This window comes from Rhinoraja longicauda, chromosome 8 (assembly GCF_053455715.1).
Source record: "Rhinoraja longicauda isolate Sanriku21f chromosome 8, sRhiLon1.1, whole genome shotgun sequence".
NCBI classification, from domain to species: domain Eukaryota; kingdom Metazoa; phylum Chordata; class Chondrichthyes; order Rajiformes; family Arhynchobatidae; genus Rhinoraja; species Rhinoraja longicauda.
Window position 1 is genome coordinate 26,011,013 of NC_135960.1, and position 16,391 is coordinate 26,027,403.

The window sequence follows — 16,391 nt, forward strand, 5'->3', positions numbered from 1 at the left end:
ATTTGCTCCAGCTCTTTTATATTTAATTTCATTACTTAAATTGATTTCCTTTTGAACATTCTGATCTTAATATTGATTTGGAGAAGGAAGAGGCATCCATTTGGGTTGCTGTTGAACTTGTGGAAACTGCAAACACAGTGTCACCGTTGTGCTTAAATGTTTTATAGGCAAGGATATACACTGAATAAGGTTGTATAGCGTTAGGCTACACATGAAGAAAAATCTAAGATTAACGAAGAAGTCCAATTGGTAGAGCTGCTGCCACACAGTACCAGAGACTTGGGTTCGATCCTGACCGAAGGTGCTGTCTGTGTGGAGTTTGCATGTTCTCTCTGTGACTGCGAGTGTTTGAGTGTTTCCTCTGAGTAATCGGATGTCCTCCAACATCTCAAAGACATGTCGGATTTTAGGTTAATTGGCCTCTGTAAAATTTCCACAAGTGTGTTGGGATAACGTAGAGCTAGTGTGGACGGGTGATCGATGGTCAGCATGAACTCAGTAGGTCAAGATGCTGGATCACTGACAACTGAATTCATTCACCACAAATTCCTTTAATATGCTTCTTACAGAATGTGCATGACTGAGTTTCATTGGTAGTGTGTTATTGGTGTGGTGGTTGCATCTGTTATCACTGGTACTAATACATGAAATTTAGATTTTTTTAGATTTAGAGATACAGCACGGAAACAGGCCCTTCGGCCCACCGAGTCAGCGCCGCCCAGCGATCCCCGCACACTAACACTATCCTACACAAACTAGGGACAATTTTTACATATTACCCAGTCAATTAACCTACATACCTGTACGTCTTTAGAGTGTGGGAGGAAACCGAAGATCTCGGAGAAAACCCACGCAGGTCATGGGGAGAACGTACAAACTCCGTACAGACGGCGCACGTAGTCAGGATCGAGCCTGAATCTCCGGCGCTGCATTCGCTGTAAGGCAGCAACTCTACCGCTGCGCCACCGTGCAATCCTTCAGTAAAATGGATGCAGCATGGAAACAGGTCTTTTGGCCTACTGAGTTCATGTTGACCATCGATCACCCGTAAAATGGTCTTAAATCTGCCAATGATGAAGATCCAATCTATAGCTCTAATTCTATGATTAATGTCTAATTGTTAAATAGGGTTGCATTAGTATTAAACTTAAAGATAATTTGTTTAGATCCTTTTAATTATTTACTCTTTTGTTTTGATTATTTTGATTTGCCTCTTAGCTATAGCAACCTATAAATTGAATGTAATTTGTATGAAAGGTGAATTAAACTATTACCTTTCGAAGTTTAAGCGAGGAAATCTCATAACAAATTCTGGAAAATAAAATACAGAAATTCAACATTTACTCTGTATTTTCTGACTCTTTCAAAGTCTCTACGATATTCCCTCCCAAGTATTTCAAAATTCAACTCCTGTTTAAAATAGTAAATGCATTTATTAAAACATATTCAACATTTTATTTTTTCTTAGGCTCCTATTAATTTTCCATAATCTCACACTATATTCCAATCTTTATTCCATGGATGGTAACACATTAAATAATCAGCTAAAATGTTTGTTCTTTAACCTTCCCAAATGGTGGTCTGTGAAGATTCTTCAGTATGATTTGGTTTCACAACCTGCCTGGTGCTGTCATTGCTTCTGGAAGCCTGAAGTGAAACCAAAAGAGAAACCTGTGCCAAAAAGCGGAAATTAATGCCACAGCGATCCTTAGATCTTGTACAAAACTCTCCATGTCATCAGCCAGTTTCATTGCTTCATCGCTAATTATAAACTGCAGGCAATCTTTGTTTAAACTCTGTCCCGTATGTAATGAATGAATAAGTATACAAGTGAAGAAACAAGAAACTACAGATGGTGATTTACAAAAAGGACACCAAGTTCTAGAGTAACTCGGCAGGTCAGGCAGCATCTCTCGAGAGCATGGATGGGTAATGTTTTGGACTGATTGTACATGTGAAGTGCTTGCATTATGCACAATATAATGGAGGGAAAGGCTATAAGAATGTTGTCATGTAGTGCATCCTGCAATTGAATTCTATTGGAAAACTTTCTTACTGATTCAACTAGGCTTGTGAAATGTATCCACATCATCCATGCATGTAGCACATTAATGCACTGCAGTGCCAAAATATATCATTTTGGATGTCACTTCTAGGAAGTTCAGATATGTATGACCTCATAAGAAAATGTGTGGAGGAGTGTGTTCCTACTAAAATCATCTGAGTGTTTCCCAACCAGAAGCCTTGGATGAACCAGGAGATCCACATTCTTCTGAGGATCAGATCCCGGGCTTTCAAGTCTGGTGACGCAGAGGTATACAAGAAGTCCAGATATGACCTTAAGGCCTTCAAAAAGGCCAAAAGGGAACTTTCACTCTAAGTTAGATGATGAGGCAGATGTTTGGCAACTATGGCAGGGCTTGAATGCCATCATTTCCGGCAAGGCGAAATCACAAGGTAGCTCAAGTGACAGCGAAGCATCACTCCCTGACGCATACTTTGATAGGGAGAACACTGATGTGCCTTCCTGAGCCCCCATATGCCCTGATGATATTGCAGTCCCCAAGGCCGATGTCAGAAGAACCTTCGGAGGGGGTAGGAGGAGGGGGGGGGGGGGGGGGGGGTTAACCCTCAAAGCATCTGGACCTGAAGGTATACCTGGTCATGTTCTTCAAGACCTGTGCATAACAAATGGTTGGAGCTTTTGCAGACATTTTCAACCTCTCATTACTGAGGTCTGAGGATCCCACCTGCTTTAAGAGGGCATCAATAATACCGGTGCCCAAGAAGAGTAAGGTGACGTGCCTCGACAATGACTATCGACCAGTGGCACTAACGTCTGTAGTGATGAAGTGATTTGGGATTATCACAAAATGCTGGAGTAACTCAGCAGGTCAGGCAGCATTTTGGAGAGAAGGAATGGGTGACGTTTCGGGTCGAGACCCTTCTTCAGACTGACAACTCTCAGACGCCTCATCCTACTTATCCTTGGACCATGACCCCACTGACGAGCACCAGACCTTAATCACCAACACTATCACTGATCTCACCAATTCCGGCGCTTTGCCCTGTAATGCCTCCAACCTTATCGTTCCCCAGCCCCACACGGCCCGATTTTACCTTCTCCCTAAAATCCATAAACAGAACTGTGCTGGCAGACCCATTGTTTCTGCCTGTTCATGACCCACCAAACTAATTTCCACCTACCTCAACTCCATCCATGCACCTCCACCTACCTCCACTCCCTGGTCAAATCCCTCCCCACCTAAAAGAATTCAGTCTGAAGAAGGGTTTCAATCCAAAACGTTACCCATTCCTTCTCTCCAAGATGCTGCCTGACCTGCTGAGTTACTCCAGCATTTTGTGATGCCTTTGATTTGTATCAGCATCTGCAGTTATTTTCCTACACAAGTGATTTGAGAGGTTGGTTATGGCACATTTCAACTCCAACCTCGAACTTCAACCCATCAGTTTGCCTACTGCCGCTACAGGTCAATGGAGGATGCAATCTCACTGGCTCTCCACTCTGCACTGGACCACTTGGACAATAAAAACATAAACATCAGACTGTTGTTTATAGACTACAGCTCAGCGTTCAATACCATCATCCCCTCCAAGCTGCTTACCATGCTCATGGAACTGGGTCTCTGCACATCTCTCTGCAAGTGGATCCTCGACTTCGTCATCAACAGACCACAGTCAGTTCGAATTGGCAAAGTCACTTTTTCCTCAATAACCTTCAGTATGGTCATAGCCTCAGAATTAAAGGGCGCTCTTTTAGAAAGGAGGTGAGGGGGAACTTCTTTAGTCAGAGGGTGGTTAATCTGTGGAACTCATTGCCACGGAGAGCTGTGGAGACCAAATCAGTGCATTAAGGCAGAAATAGACAAATTCTTGATTAGAACGGGTGTCAAGGGTTATGGGGGAAAGACAGGAAAATGGGATTAGGAGGCAGAGATCTGCCATGATTGGATAGCAGAGTGGACTCGATGGGCCGAATTTCCCAAATCTACTAGTGAAGCACCTCAAGGCTGTGTGCTCAGTCCCCCGCTCCAAACACTCTATACTCATGACTGTGTAGCCGAATGCAGTGAACTCCATCTTCAAGTTCACCGACGATATCTCTGTTGGATGAATTACAGATAATGATGAGTCATAGTACAGAAGTGAAATCGATCAACTGACCCAAGTGGTGCCAGCACAACAACCTGGCTCTCAATATCAGGAAAACCAATGAGCTGATTGTGGACTTTGGAAGAGGAAGGATGAGGATCCACAAACCTGTCTATATCGATGCGACAATGTTGGAGAGAGTCAAAAGCTACAAATTCCTGGGCATGCATATTTCTGAAGATCTTTCCTGGACCCAGCACATTGATGTAATTATAAAGAAAGCCCATCATTGCCTTTACTTCCTGTGATGATAGCAGATATTTGGTATGTCAGAGAGGATTCTCTTGAACTTCTACAGGTGTACAGTAGAGAGCCTATTGACTGGTTGCATCACAGCCTGGTTTGGCAACTTGAATGCCCAGGATGAAGACTGCGAAAAGTGAACACTGCCCAGTCCATCATGGGTTCTACCTCATCACCATCAAAGGGATTTACAGCAGACGCTGCCTCAAAAAGACAGCCAGCAACATCAAAGACCCACACCGCCCTGACCACACACTCATTTTACCCCTGCCATGGGGTAGAAGGTACAGGAGCCTGAAAACTGTATCATCCAGATTCAGGAGCAGCTTCTTCCCTACATGGGAACACTCTTTATTCTTGACGTGACCAATAAAGGCACAGGCTACTCTTGCAGATCAGCCCTTCACTATGAACACCAGGTTTATTTTGGTGATAATAAAGAAAACCAGTCTGAGAAGATAACTACCCGTGCAATTCGGCAATCAAAGTCAGTGCCCTTTATGAAAACAATTTATCTATACCACAACTTTCCAGAACAAGGGGCCACAGTTTAAGAATAAGGGGTAGGCCATTTAGAACGGAGATGAGGAAGAACTTTTTCAGTCGGAGAGTGGTGAAGGTGTGGAATTCTCTGCCTCAGAAGGCAGTGGAGGCCAGTTCGTTGGATGCTTTCAAGAGAGAGCTGGATAGAGCTCTTAAGGATAGCGGAGTGAGGGGGTATGGGGAGAAGGCAGGAACGGGGTACTGATTGAGAGTGATCAGCCATGATCGCATTGAATGGCGGTGCTGGCTCGAAGGGCTGAATGGCCTACTCCTGCACCTATTGTCTATTGTCTATTGTCTATAACTCTCTTTTGGACAACCAACATCTGCACCTCAGCAGAATACGAGTCTCTCGCCTATTCCCCACCATTTACTTTCAATTTGACCCACCCCTATCGAATTGCAAGCTGACCCCTTCTCTGGCAATGACTCGTGAACAGCTCCAAATTTGCGTGGCATCTAACTAATGCTCTATTCTTCCTTTTCGTTACCAAGAGACTATCTTCACTTCAGGCCCACACTTTGCAATCTGTAATTCATGACCACGTAGACTAGGGGAAAGAGTATGTGCATGTGAACTAATTATAGACATTTAAATGCTGGGTCAGCAAGAAAATCCCTTCAATTAACATTTTTTTTTAAAATGAATGTTGTGCACGACTCTGGAACCAGTGCACAGAATTGTTTTTGCACAAAACATGCATTTTTCTCTGCTTTGTACCACTGATTTACCTCGCCTTTCATGGTGCAGTAGTTTCCAAGCCTTTATCTGCTGTTAGAAGCTATCAGTAAAGTTTCCCATTTAAAGCTAACTACTTTATTGCATATACAAATAATTAGTGTTTAATGAGTATAGTTTCCCCACATGATGGACTCAGTGATGCCATTCTGCTTGAAATGTATCACAGGAGTACTAACATTGATGGTCCTGGTTGTTAAAAAAAATGTAATCGTCCCACCCTTCAGTCTGTAGACTCCTAATTCAAGTGCAGGCAAGATTGATGGAATGAAATGTCTAGAAATATCACATAATTCAATAACTTACTGCATCATCCAACAGTATTTGTTCTGAAATATGATCTCTCAAACAAGGTCTTGGCAATTGTAGTTTGGACCCCTGAATACATAACTACATAACTTGCATTGTTTCATTAATGTCACCTGTACAAAGATATAATGAAATTTTGTTTTGCATGTTCCCCAGACAGATCATACCATCTGTGGGTACAATTATCTCAAACATGAATGTAACATGTTGTACAAAAAGAGAAAGGAATCAGAGTACATACAGAATGTAGAGTTACAGCTACAGAGTGCATATAATAAAAGTAAGAAAGGATTGCAATGAGGTAGATTGGGAGATCGGGAATGCATCTTTGGTTTATAAAATGTTTGTTCAAGAGTCTGACAATGGAAGTAGTTGTCTGCGAATCTAATGGTACATGCCTTGAAGCTTTTATATCTTCTGCCGAATGGGTGAGGAGACAAAAGAGAATCAGAGATTTGAGTGATTCTTAATAATGTTGGCTGTTTTACAGAGGACAGCATGAAGTGGAGATTAAGTCGATTGGAGTGGAGTGGGAGGTTAGAAAGGGGGAGGACTGGCTTGCTTGGTGAACTGGGCTGCGTCCATAACTCTGCCATTTTGTGCAGTCTTTGGCAGCTCAGTTGTCTTACAAAGCCGTGATGCATTCCGATAAGATGTTGTCTGTGGTGCATCTGACACACTGGGCATGCTAAAGTTGTGGCAATCTTTCATAATGCATTTTGTAATTTTAAAAGTGAAAGCTGTGGGCTTCAATTTATTGCTAAATTAGAAGGCCCATCTCTGCAAGGTCCCTAATCTGTATTTCAGTTCTATCCTTGCTCCTGTTCCAGAATACAAGAATCCTTTTTTCTTTGTGGTGCTCATCCAATGTAGTGCCTTGGTCACTATACTTTAACTGCCAATTGAAGGTGCATGGTAACTATTCTGGTCTCTGCACTCTGAACACTGGAGAGCAAATGTCCCTCCCATCAATCTATGAGTTCCGAAGTCAAGTGCAGGCAAAATTGAAGGAATTAAACATGAAGAATTCAATTACTTGCTGCATCATCCCACTGGATTTATTTGGAAATATTATTACACTAACAAGCTCCTGGCAATTGCAGTTTGGTCGCCTATATACATAACTACACAACTTGGCATTTGTTTTATTAATGTCACGTGCACAGAGATGTAATGAAAAACTTTGTTTTTTGTTCTCTACAGGCAGATAATACCTTACAGCCTTAAAATGCCCTTAAAAGTTCAAGCCACACCTCTTTTGGCAGCTCCCCATTTTAAGAGTTTCCACCATGGCAGGTCATCAGAGGCTGTATTACACATTTTGCAGGTGCCTTTGGTTCCACTGAGCACCTTTTTTCCTATGACTATGCAAACACCCACATTTTGCATATCTAAGGGAATTGAATATCATGCACATTATAATATTGCTCCACACAGTATCTGTTAAAACTAGCACGTTTGCTCTGCGCTGTGTTGACTCAAATTATGCACTGAGTAGGTTCATGAACTACATTTCTAAGACTTACCAGTTGTGGGCCAGAAATACACAGTTCGTAAGTTATCGGAGCAGAAATAGACCATTTGGCCAATCGAGTCTACTCGCCATTTAATCATTGCTGATCTACCTTTTCATCTCAACTCAATTGTCTTGCCTTCTCTCCAGAACCATTGACACCCGTACGAATCAAGTATCTGTCAATCTCCGCCTTATGCCAAGATGGCCGCGCCGTTGTGTTTGGCTGCCTGTCGTCGCTCACCTGGAGATCGTAGTATTCGTAGTGTTCTTCGAGCCACTTTAGTTTACGACCGCCGAACCCTCCTGTTGATCCGACCCTCCGTCGTCGACTTCTTCAGTCCAGGTCCCGGACAAAGTTTCTTCCAGCGATCGCTCCTCGATCAACTCCCGGTAGATGTGCGGGCCCAGCCTTACATCCACCGCCGCACGCACCGCGCTAGGAGGCGGGGTAAACGCGCGGGAACTTTCGAAAATTTAAAAAACCTCGCCCGCGCTCATCCAACAGCGGCCTACCTCGCCCAGCGCTGCGAAGTCGGACCTGGTCGACCTTACAGCTCCATCCACCGGCGCTCCCTCGAGCTCAGGTATGCCGCTCTTCGACCGATCATCCCGGTCCCTGGACTGCCGGCCCGTGGGCTCCCAGCAAGGCCATCTGTGAAGCGCAGCGGCGTGGTCTCCCTGAACCTCCGCCCGCTGGCGTGGGAGCCGCTACCGGACCGAAGCTCACCTGTTGTCCCTACTGTCCCTACTAAAGTGGCCCTGATCAACGTAAGATCCCTCCAAAACAAGACTTTCATCCTCAACGACTTCTTCATCACCCGTGGATTGGACTTCCTACTGCTCACAGAATCCTGGCTTAACCCTGGTGAGCTTGCTCCACTCGTGGAACTCTGTCCTGATAACTGTCACTTTTTCACCTCGCCTAGGCTCTCCGGACGCGGTGGGGGCTTAGCCACTGTGTTTAAGAAACATTTCAACTGCCGCCTTCTGAACGCTGATCATTTCTCCAGTTTCGAGGTGCAACTAATTAAAGTAGGCCTAGCCTACCCCCTCTTAATTGTTCTTGTGTATCGCCCACCAAAAATGCATAAGGACTTCATCACCCAATTTGCTGATCTGATTTCTAGCATTTTGCCCAAATTTGACCGGATCATGATTCTTGGTGACTTTAATATTCATGTTTGCTGTCCCACTAAGCCTCTTGTGAGTGAATTTATGCACCTGGTTGAGTCCTTCAATCTGACTCTTCACACCACGGGACCCACTCACAAGTTAGGCCATACTCTCGACCTAGTGTTATCGTCCGGATTCCCAATCAACAACATTGAAACTACTGAAGCCTGTCTATCGGACCACAGTGCTATCATTTTTGACGCATCTCTGTCTTTATCTCCCGCAAAATCTCATCTCCCTGTTCACTACTCCCGCGACATAAATTCATTGACTGCCAGTAAATTCTCCGAGGCTCTCACAGCTGCCCCCAACATCTGCACTATTGAGGCCTCTCCCCCCCATCTCAGCACTGAGGATCTCGCCTCTTTATTTAATATCACTTGCTCTTCCATCCTGGATTCTATCGCTCCCCTTAAAATGAAAAAGCCTAAGCCCAAAGGTCGGCCGTGGCTCAATGACACCACCAAAGCCCTAAGAAGGGAGTGCAGAAAATCAGAAAGGAGATGGAAATGTGACAAGCTTCAAATTTCATTCGAAATTCTGAGAAACAATCTTCTCAAATACCAGGAAGCAGTAAAGTCTGCTAGAGCACAATACTTCTCCGACCTTATTTCGAAAAACTCTCATAACTCCAAGGTCCTATTTAGAACAATTACCTCTGTCATATGTCCCGCCCCCAGTACCAGCTTAGTTGGGTCCCCTGCTAAGTGCGAAGAATTCGCTAAATTTTTCACCAACAAAGTTGAGAATATTAGAATGAACATTTCCCCTCCCACCCGTGACCTAGCTGTCTCACTAGTCTGTTCATCTAAATTGGACTGCTTCCAACCCGTCACTCTATCCTCCCTTGCAAAGCTTGTCTCCACTATGAAACCTGCAACCTGCCCCCTTGATCCTGCCCCCACTGCCCTTCTGAAGGATGTCATTGCAATAGCTGGTCCCAGCATCCTCTCTATTATCAACAGTTCTCTGGCCACTGGCACTGTTCCAACCAGTTTCAAGCACGCGGTGGTCCAGCCCCTACTGAAAAAACCTAACCTAGACCCCACCTTGCCTAGCAACTACAGACCCATTTCCAAACTGCCATTCCTGTCAAAAGTCCTTGAAAAGGCAATCCTTAACCAATTAGTGCCCTACCTGCACCAAAACACCATCCTGGAAAGTTTCCAGTCAGGTTTCAGAGCCCACCACAGCACAGAGTCTGCCTTGTTGAAGGTACACAACGACCTGCTTCTCGCCATCGACACCGGCGACTGTGCAATCCTGCTCCTTCTCGACCTCAGCGCAGCATTCGATACAGTGGACCACACCATCCTTATTGACCGTCTCCGGTACGCGGTTGGCATTGATGGCACTGCCCTGAGCTGGTTCGCTTCGTACCTCAAAGATAGGAGTTTCGCCATCAACATAGGCAGTTATTCCTCTGCTCCAGCTAGCCTCTCCTGCGGAGTTCCACAAGGCTCCATCCTAGGCCCCATTCTCTTCTCTCTATACATGCTCCCCCTTGGCCAAATCATTCAAAGGCACGGCATTTCTTTCCACTGCTATGCCGATGACACTCAGCTTTACCTCCCCCTGAAACCCAACAACCAGTCAAATTTAAACAGCCTCTCACACTGCCTTGAGGACATAAAATGTTGGATGGCACAGAACTTCCTCCAATTAAATGAGAGCAAGTCTGAGGTCATCCTATTCGGCCCCCCCGACTCCATCAAATTGATAACAGGCAGTCTTGGAAGCCTATCCTGCCTAGTCAAACCGATTGTCAAAAACCTCGGCATGATATTTGACTCTGCATTAAAATTTGATAAGCAAGTCAACGCTGTGGTAAAAGCCAGCTTCTTCCAACTTCGAACCATAGCTAAAATCAAACCTTTCCTCAAATTCGACGACACAGAAAAAATCATTCACGCTTTCATTTCCTCCCGCCTAGACTACTGCAACTCCCTATACACTGGGATCAGCCAATCTTCCCTGTCCCGCCTGCAACTGGTCCAAAACGCCGCAGCGAGACTCCTGACGGGTACCCGTAAAAGGGACCACATCACCCCGATTCTGGCCTCTCTCCACTGGCTCCCTGTACGGTACAGAATCAACTTCAAGCTCCTCCTATTCACGTATAAAGCCCTAAATGGACACTCCCCCCCTACATCAAAAATCTTCTAACCCCCCTCTCTAACTCCAGGTCCCTCAGATCGGCCGACTTGGGGCTATTCACTATCCCGCGGTCTAGGCTTAAACTCAGGGGTGACCGCGCTTTTGCGGTTGCAGCTCCTAGACTGTGGAACAGCATCCCTCTCCCGATCAGAACTGCCCCCTCCATCGACTCCTTTAAGTCCAGGCTCAAAACATATTTCTACTCCCTAGCGTTTGAGGCTCATTGAGGAGGCGCTGTGAACTGTTTGCGTACTACTGTATGTTTTCATTTTTTTTTCTATTGGAACCTAATCAAATGTACAGCACTTTGGTCAACGTGGGTTGTTTTTAAATGTGCTATACAAATAAAATTGACTTGACTTGACTTAAAAATACCCAATGACTGTCTCTGCAGCCATCTGTGGGAATGGATTCCACAGATTCACCACCTTCTGACTAAAGAAATTCCTCCTCCTCTCCTTTCAAAAGTTCCGTCCTTTTATTCTGAGGCCATGCTCTCTGGTCTTAGATTCTCCCACTGGTGGAAATGTCTTCTTCGCATCCACTCTATCCAGTTGCCAATAATTTCTTTAAAAATTGCAAGCAACTGAAATAATCTTGATTCACACTGATGCAGTGAAACGAACATCATCTGCTTAAATGTTGAATGCTTCTCTTACACAGATGCTGCTTGATTTTCAGAATTGTTTCATTCTGTTTTTATTTTGGATGTTCATCACCTGCAGTTTTTTAATTCTCTCTCAAGATTGATGCCTTGGCTAGGAGGCCGAAGGAGTTGAACTGGAGGATAAAAGTCTGGCCAAAAGGAAGGTTTCCTAACACTGAAATTTAAAATCATCTTCTCCCACATGGCAAAATGTTCATTGGAATCATTTTCAATCAAGTTGTGAATTGAACAGCACATCTGGGAAAATGTTATTTTTGTGTGTGAGATTTCTAACAAAGTATTCTACATTTAACATACACAAGAATCCCCTTTTAAGTGATTGGATAATAATGGTAATGCAGCACAAGGAAAAATTAACATCCCCTTTGCCTTATCAATTATTCAGAAACAAGAAACTTGTGCTGCAATAACAAACTGATAGTCCTTTAAGCTCATGTGAATTTTTATTTACACCACTAGCACAAAATATTCTCTATATTTTATACAATTGATTTGATGTAGGGGGTTTGTAAGTTCTTTATGTCTATGAATATTTGCACAGCATTTGAAATCGTTATTTCTTAGCTTAAATGCAGATTTGTTTGAACATACAAGAAGGTTTGTAGTTACCAGCTTTTTAAAAGCTTTATAAATATGCATATAAAAATGGAATATTAAAGTACCACGAATAGATTGATGTTCATCATTAATGATATTACAAAGCAATCTATTTTTATATTTTCAAAAATACACCAAACCTGGTTTGATTTGTCTTTCATCACAGCATATCGACTGCTCTCTAAGGCTGTACGAGCAACTCTTGTGTATTTACGTGGAGATGTGTAATTGATATTTTACTGTAGCCAGCTATCTTTATCCACTCACTATTTTAAGGTTTCATTATTTCTCACAAACGGGCCATAATTAAAGAATACACACTGCAGCATAGTTGGCCGCTGTATTTATTAAGGCTGTTAACTTGAATGAGGCAGTATTTGCATACTGACTGACAGACAAGGTTGCTAGGAAGGATCTGACTAATCACTAAGTGGCCTGCTTATTGCTGCTGCTTGATCATTGTTGCTCACAGGATAATTTTGTCTCCCCCTCCCTTTTCGTATTGGTAATGGTTTCTTCCAGCTGAGGGAGGGAAACTGAATTTGACATTTGATTTTCCTCCAGATGTGCTAATCAGTGGCAGTGTGCACTGCAGAAGAATAGAGCAGAGAGCAGCAAGAGCATACCTGTCAGTCTCTGTCATTTACTGGCATAGCAGCAAGGTTTTAAATGCCTGCAGTTGAGCTTGTGAGATTTGCTCTTGGCTTTGACGTTGCGTTCATAAGTTCCTGGAGAATGTGAATTGCAGCACACAGGTGTGTTGGCACCTTGTCACCCGGACTGCCTGGTGCCTTGCCAGTTTCACAATTATTCTCCTTTTCGTATTTGCTTCTTCATTATCGCAGTTGTCCTGATCAAGGGTGCTTGCAGCAGCTTGCCAGACCAGGCAGTGGGAACTTCAGTGGCTGCTCCTGGTTTGCTGTTATCTTCAACTGCAGTTTTCCAGGCTTTCAACGAGGAGACCTGTCATGCATCAGCTGCCAAGTTAGGAGCCTAATACTGAACTGCGAGTGAGTAAGTGTGTCCAAAATCGACAATGACAGCCATGAAGGAGCAGCCTAACATGGGCAGGGGAAGCCAGCAGCAGCAAGACCAGGTATTGGTCTCTTAAGAGCTGTTATTTTATATTTTTCCCATTCTCAGTTGTAACAGAATAACGTTAAATCTTCTGATCAATGTAAGCTGATCTTTTGCCATAAGCAATTTTTAATATATACACCACAGTAGATCCAGTCTTGCATTATTAAAATATGAATTTTAAAATGCATTTTCCTTAAATGTGGTAAAATTAAAACATTTGATGTGTTAACAATATGTTTTCCAAGTTCTATCTTATTTTCTGTAAACATTATTTTTTTCTGTGGAAGTTTCTGAACAGCTTTCATCAGTTTTTAATTTAAATTGGAGTAGGGGGGATAAGCCCCTTGCTTATCCCCAAGCTGCAGTGTAATTTTCTTTATACCATTTTTGAATTGCTTTGTGAGATGAAACTGGTTATTTATTCAGTAACTATCAGCTGAGGCATAAACTGCAGTTATCAGAGCTACTGTGTAAGAGCCTTCCCTTGCTTGCTTGACAAGGTTACATTGGTCTATGCCATACTTTTTCTTTTTTAATAAAGAGAGCCGATTCTATGAATAGGATGGAATGATTCCTTGCGATTATTTTCTGGTGATAATCTCGTATAGTTTACAGTGATTGTAAAAAATACACTATCAACTCTCCGGTTATTGTGTGTTTCATAGAACCGGAAGAAGAACAGGGTCTCGCTGCTGTAGAGATGCTCTGTATTCAGTGTATGTTATGCTGTAATTCGCTTCTTGTCATTTGGTTTATCATGGGATTTACCACAATCTAGAAGTGGATTGGTTGAGATTACAAAATACTTCCCTGATTTCTAAGGGTTGAGAATGTGAAAAACTAACTTTGTCCCACATAAATCTTTCAAATAGTGAATCCCTTGTGGACGGAATTTGAATAAGGTTGCTATTTTCCAGTGATTCGAATGTGAAACGTATTGTAGTTAGTGGAAGTGGCTATATTTACAGATTGTTCCAGATCTTAATATTACTAAGACTAAAGGTATTACAAGTTAATTTAATTGTGTAAAAATAAGGTAATGGAGCCAAAGCAAAAATAAAGATAAAAAGGACTTTGCTCACCTAAAGTTTTGTTTGTAAATATACAGAACATAAAGTTTTAGTTTTATGTATCTCCAAATGGTGCTTCTGTCTGTTAAATTATTTCATTTTTGGTGAATGTATCATTCAACCTTATCCCATCTATTGACACGGTAATTCATAATCACAGCCTATGTTATTGCTCAAACATGAAGTTAGTATAGTTGTGCTAGAAAAAGAAAAATGTCCATACTGCATTTTGGTGAATCTTAGTGCAGTTATACAGATCAGTGTTAGCACTACAATGAAAGCACATTTTGTTTCTAGTGCCGCTCTCAAATACAAATCAGATTTTGTTGTATGCTCATTAAAAAGGAAATAAAATTAACATGCAGATCTTTGAGATTAATAGATTTTCATTGTGTCCATTTCATTACTTTGCACCGACGTTGACAAATTTCAACAAGCAGTTCAGTATTAACTATTTTCAGATGACCCATTGTATCCAGTATTATTTGATGCACTTATGTGAACACAAAGAAATGCAACATTGTTGTAATGCAAGCTGAATACTAAAAGGTTTATTTAAATTGGGAATGCTGAATTACTCAATCATTTATTTAAAGGCAAAGTACCAATTTAACATCTGACTCCAATTAACTCCATGAAAGCTGGCAGCAAATTTAGGTTTATTTTATTTGGTAGAAAAATGAAGTAAAGATATTCTAGTTTTTGGACACTACAGCAATTAACCAAGATATCTCTTGCATGTTTACCTTGTTTAATATTCTCTCACAATTTTGTACATGTGCTTTTCTAATGATAGTTAATGGCAAAATGTTGTTGAGAGCAACTGAGAAAATGTTTCAGATTTGAGGCATTTCTTTGAATTATGCTGATGTAACAAACAAATTTAAGAACAGTTAGGTGATATCTATGTATTATTAAAGAATAAATTTAAAATGCAAGTATCCATAAGTATTTATCTTTTCATTGCTTTACACAAGTGTGCTATACAGACACAATACAGATATTATTTTCTGAGGTATAAGTAGTTATATCAGGAAAGTTATTAATTAGTTCTCCTTTCAAAGTGATTGAGCAATATTCAAATTCTCTCAATAATTCCATACCCATCCCATCATGTTGATTTCTGAGAAAAGATACACAGCTTGTATTATTCTAAGTATGTTTCCTTCTGCTTTCTTTTCATGACAATGGTCATTAATGGGCTTACAAAGGTGGTGTGTGCACTTACAGTGGAGCAGTTTCAATTAAACAATGCACTGATGCCTGCTGTAATACCACCTGTGCAATATGTTAGAAATATTTGCTTAAGTATTGTACTTTACATTAGCTTGAGTATTGTACTTGGTTTTCTGCTCTTATACTTTCACTCAAGAACAGCTCTGGAATTTGTCTCCTTTTCATGATTGAAAATAATTAATAATTTATCTGGTATTTGATTACATGTGCTTACAAAAACAGGATAATTTGTTCTTCCCACGCTTCATTTTATAATGACCACAATGTTGATGAACAAAAGGGATTTTACTCGTGTATGGGGGGGGGAAGACAGTGTTGGATACAATAATACCCATTATAAAAGATCAGCTAAAATAATCCAATTATTTAGAATTCTGTGCACCAATTTATGTTTGATGCACTGAATTTCTGGTTGTACAAAATTACATTTGCATTATTGCATTAAAAATTTGAAGAGATTCCATTCAGAAGTGCTTAATATTCTCAGTTTATCCTTCGATAGCACTCGCACAGCTCAAATATTTGCTTCATTTTAAAAAAAAAATCCTTTGGATGTCTGCACTGCAGTGCCAACTATAAACTAGCATGGGGTTGCATAGATTTGTACAGAGAACAGTGAACTGAATTAGGCATTGTACCATGGATTTTAATGGGACAACATGGTATTGCAATAGTAAAATGATACACCACATTTGAGAATTTTAGGAAATGAAGGATTGAATATTATAATCTTAGCACAGTAATTACATAGATTACATGAAGTGTATTCAGTTATAAATCCAATACCAGGCATTTTAAATTATTAAAATCTAAAACACATATTTTTTTCTGGAAAGAAGCCTGTAACATGATTTATTTTAGAGATGATTAAAGCTACTCTTGCCCGCA

The 16,391-nt window shown here is 41.7% G+C and overlaps 1 protein-coding gene across 4 annotated transcripts in view; it reads left to right on the top strand.

The window, feature by feature from the left end:
* The window catches only part of dpp10 (dipeptidyl peptidase like 10), a 1,117,462-nt gene that overhangs the window by 533,581 nt on the left and 567,490 nt on the right, over window positions 1–16,391 (top strand). For 3 of the 4 annotated variants that reach the window (XM_078403449.1, XM_078403451.1, XM_078403453.1), the window contains exon 1: window positions 12,694–13,213. The exons of the other annotated variant lie outside the window; for it this stretch is intronic. In XM_078403449.1, the coding sequence (XP_078259575.1) occupies window positions 13,154–13,213 (60 nt within the window). In that variant the 5' untranslated portion in view covers window positions 12,694–13,153. Of the gene's footprint in view, window positions 1–12,693; window positions 13,214–16,391 lie in introns of those variants that run through there. 4 annotated transcript variants of the gene reach the window in all.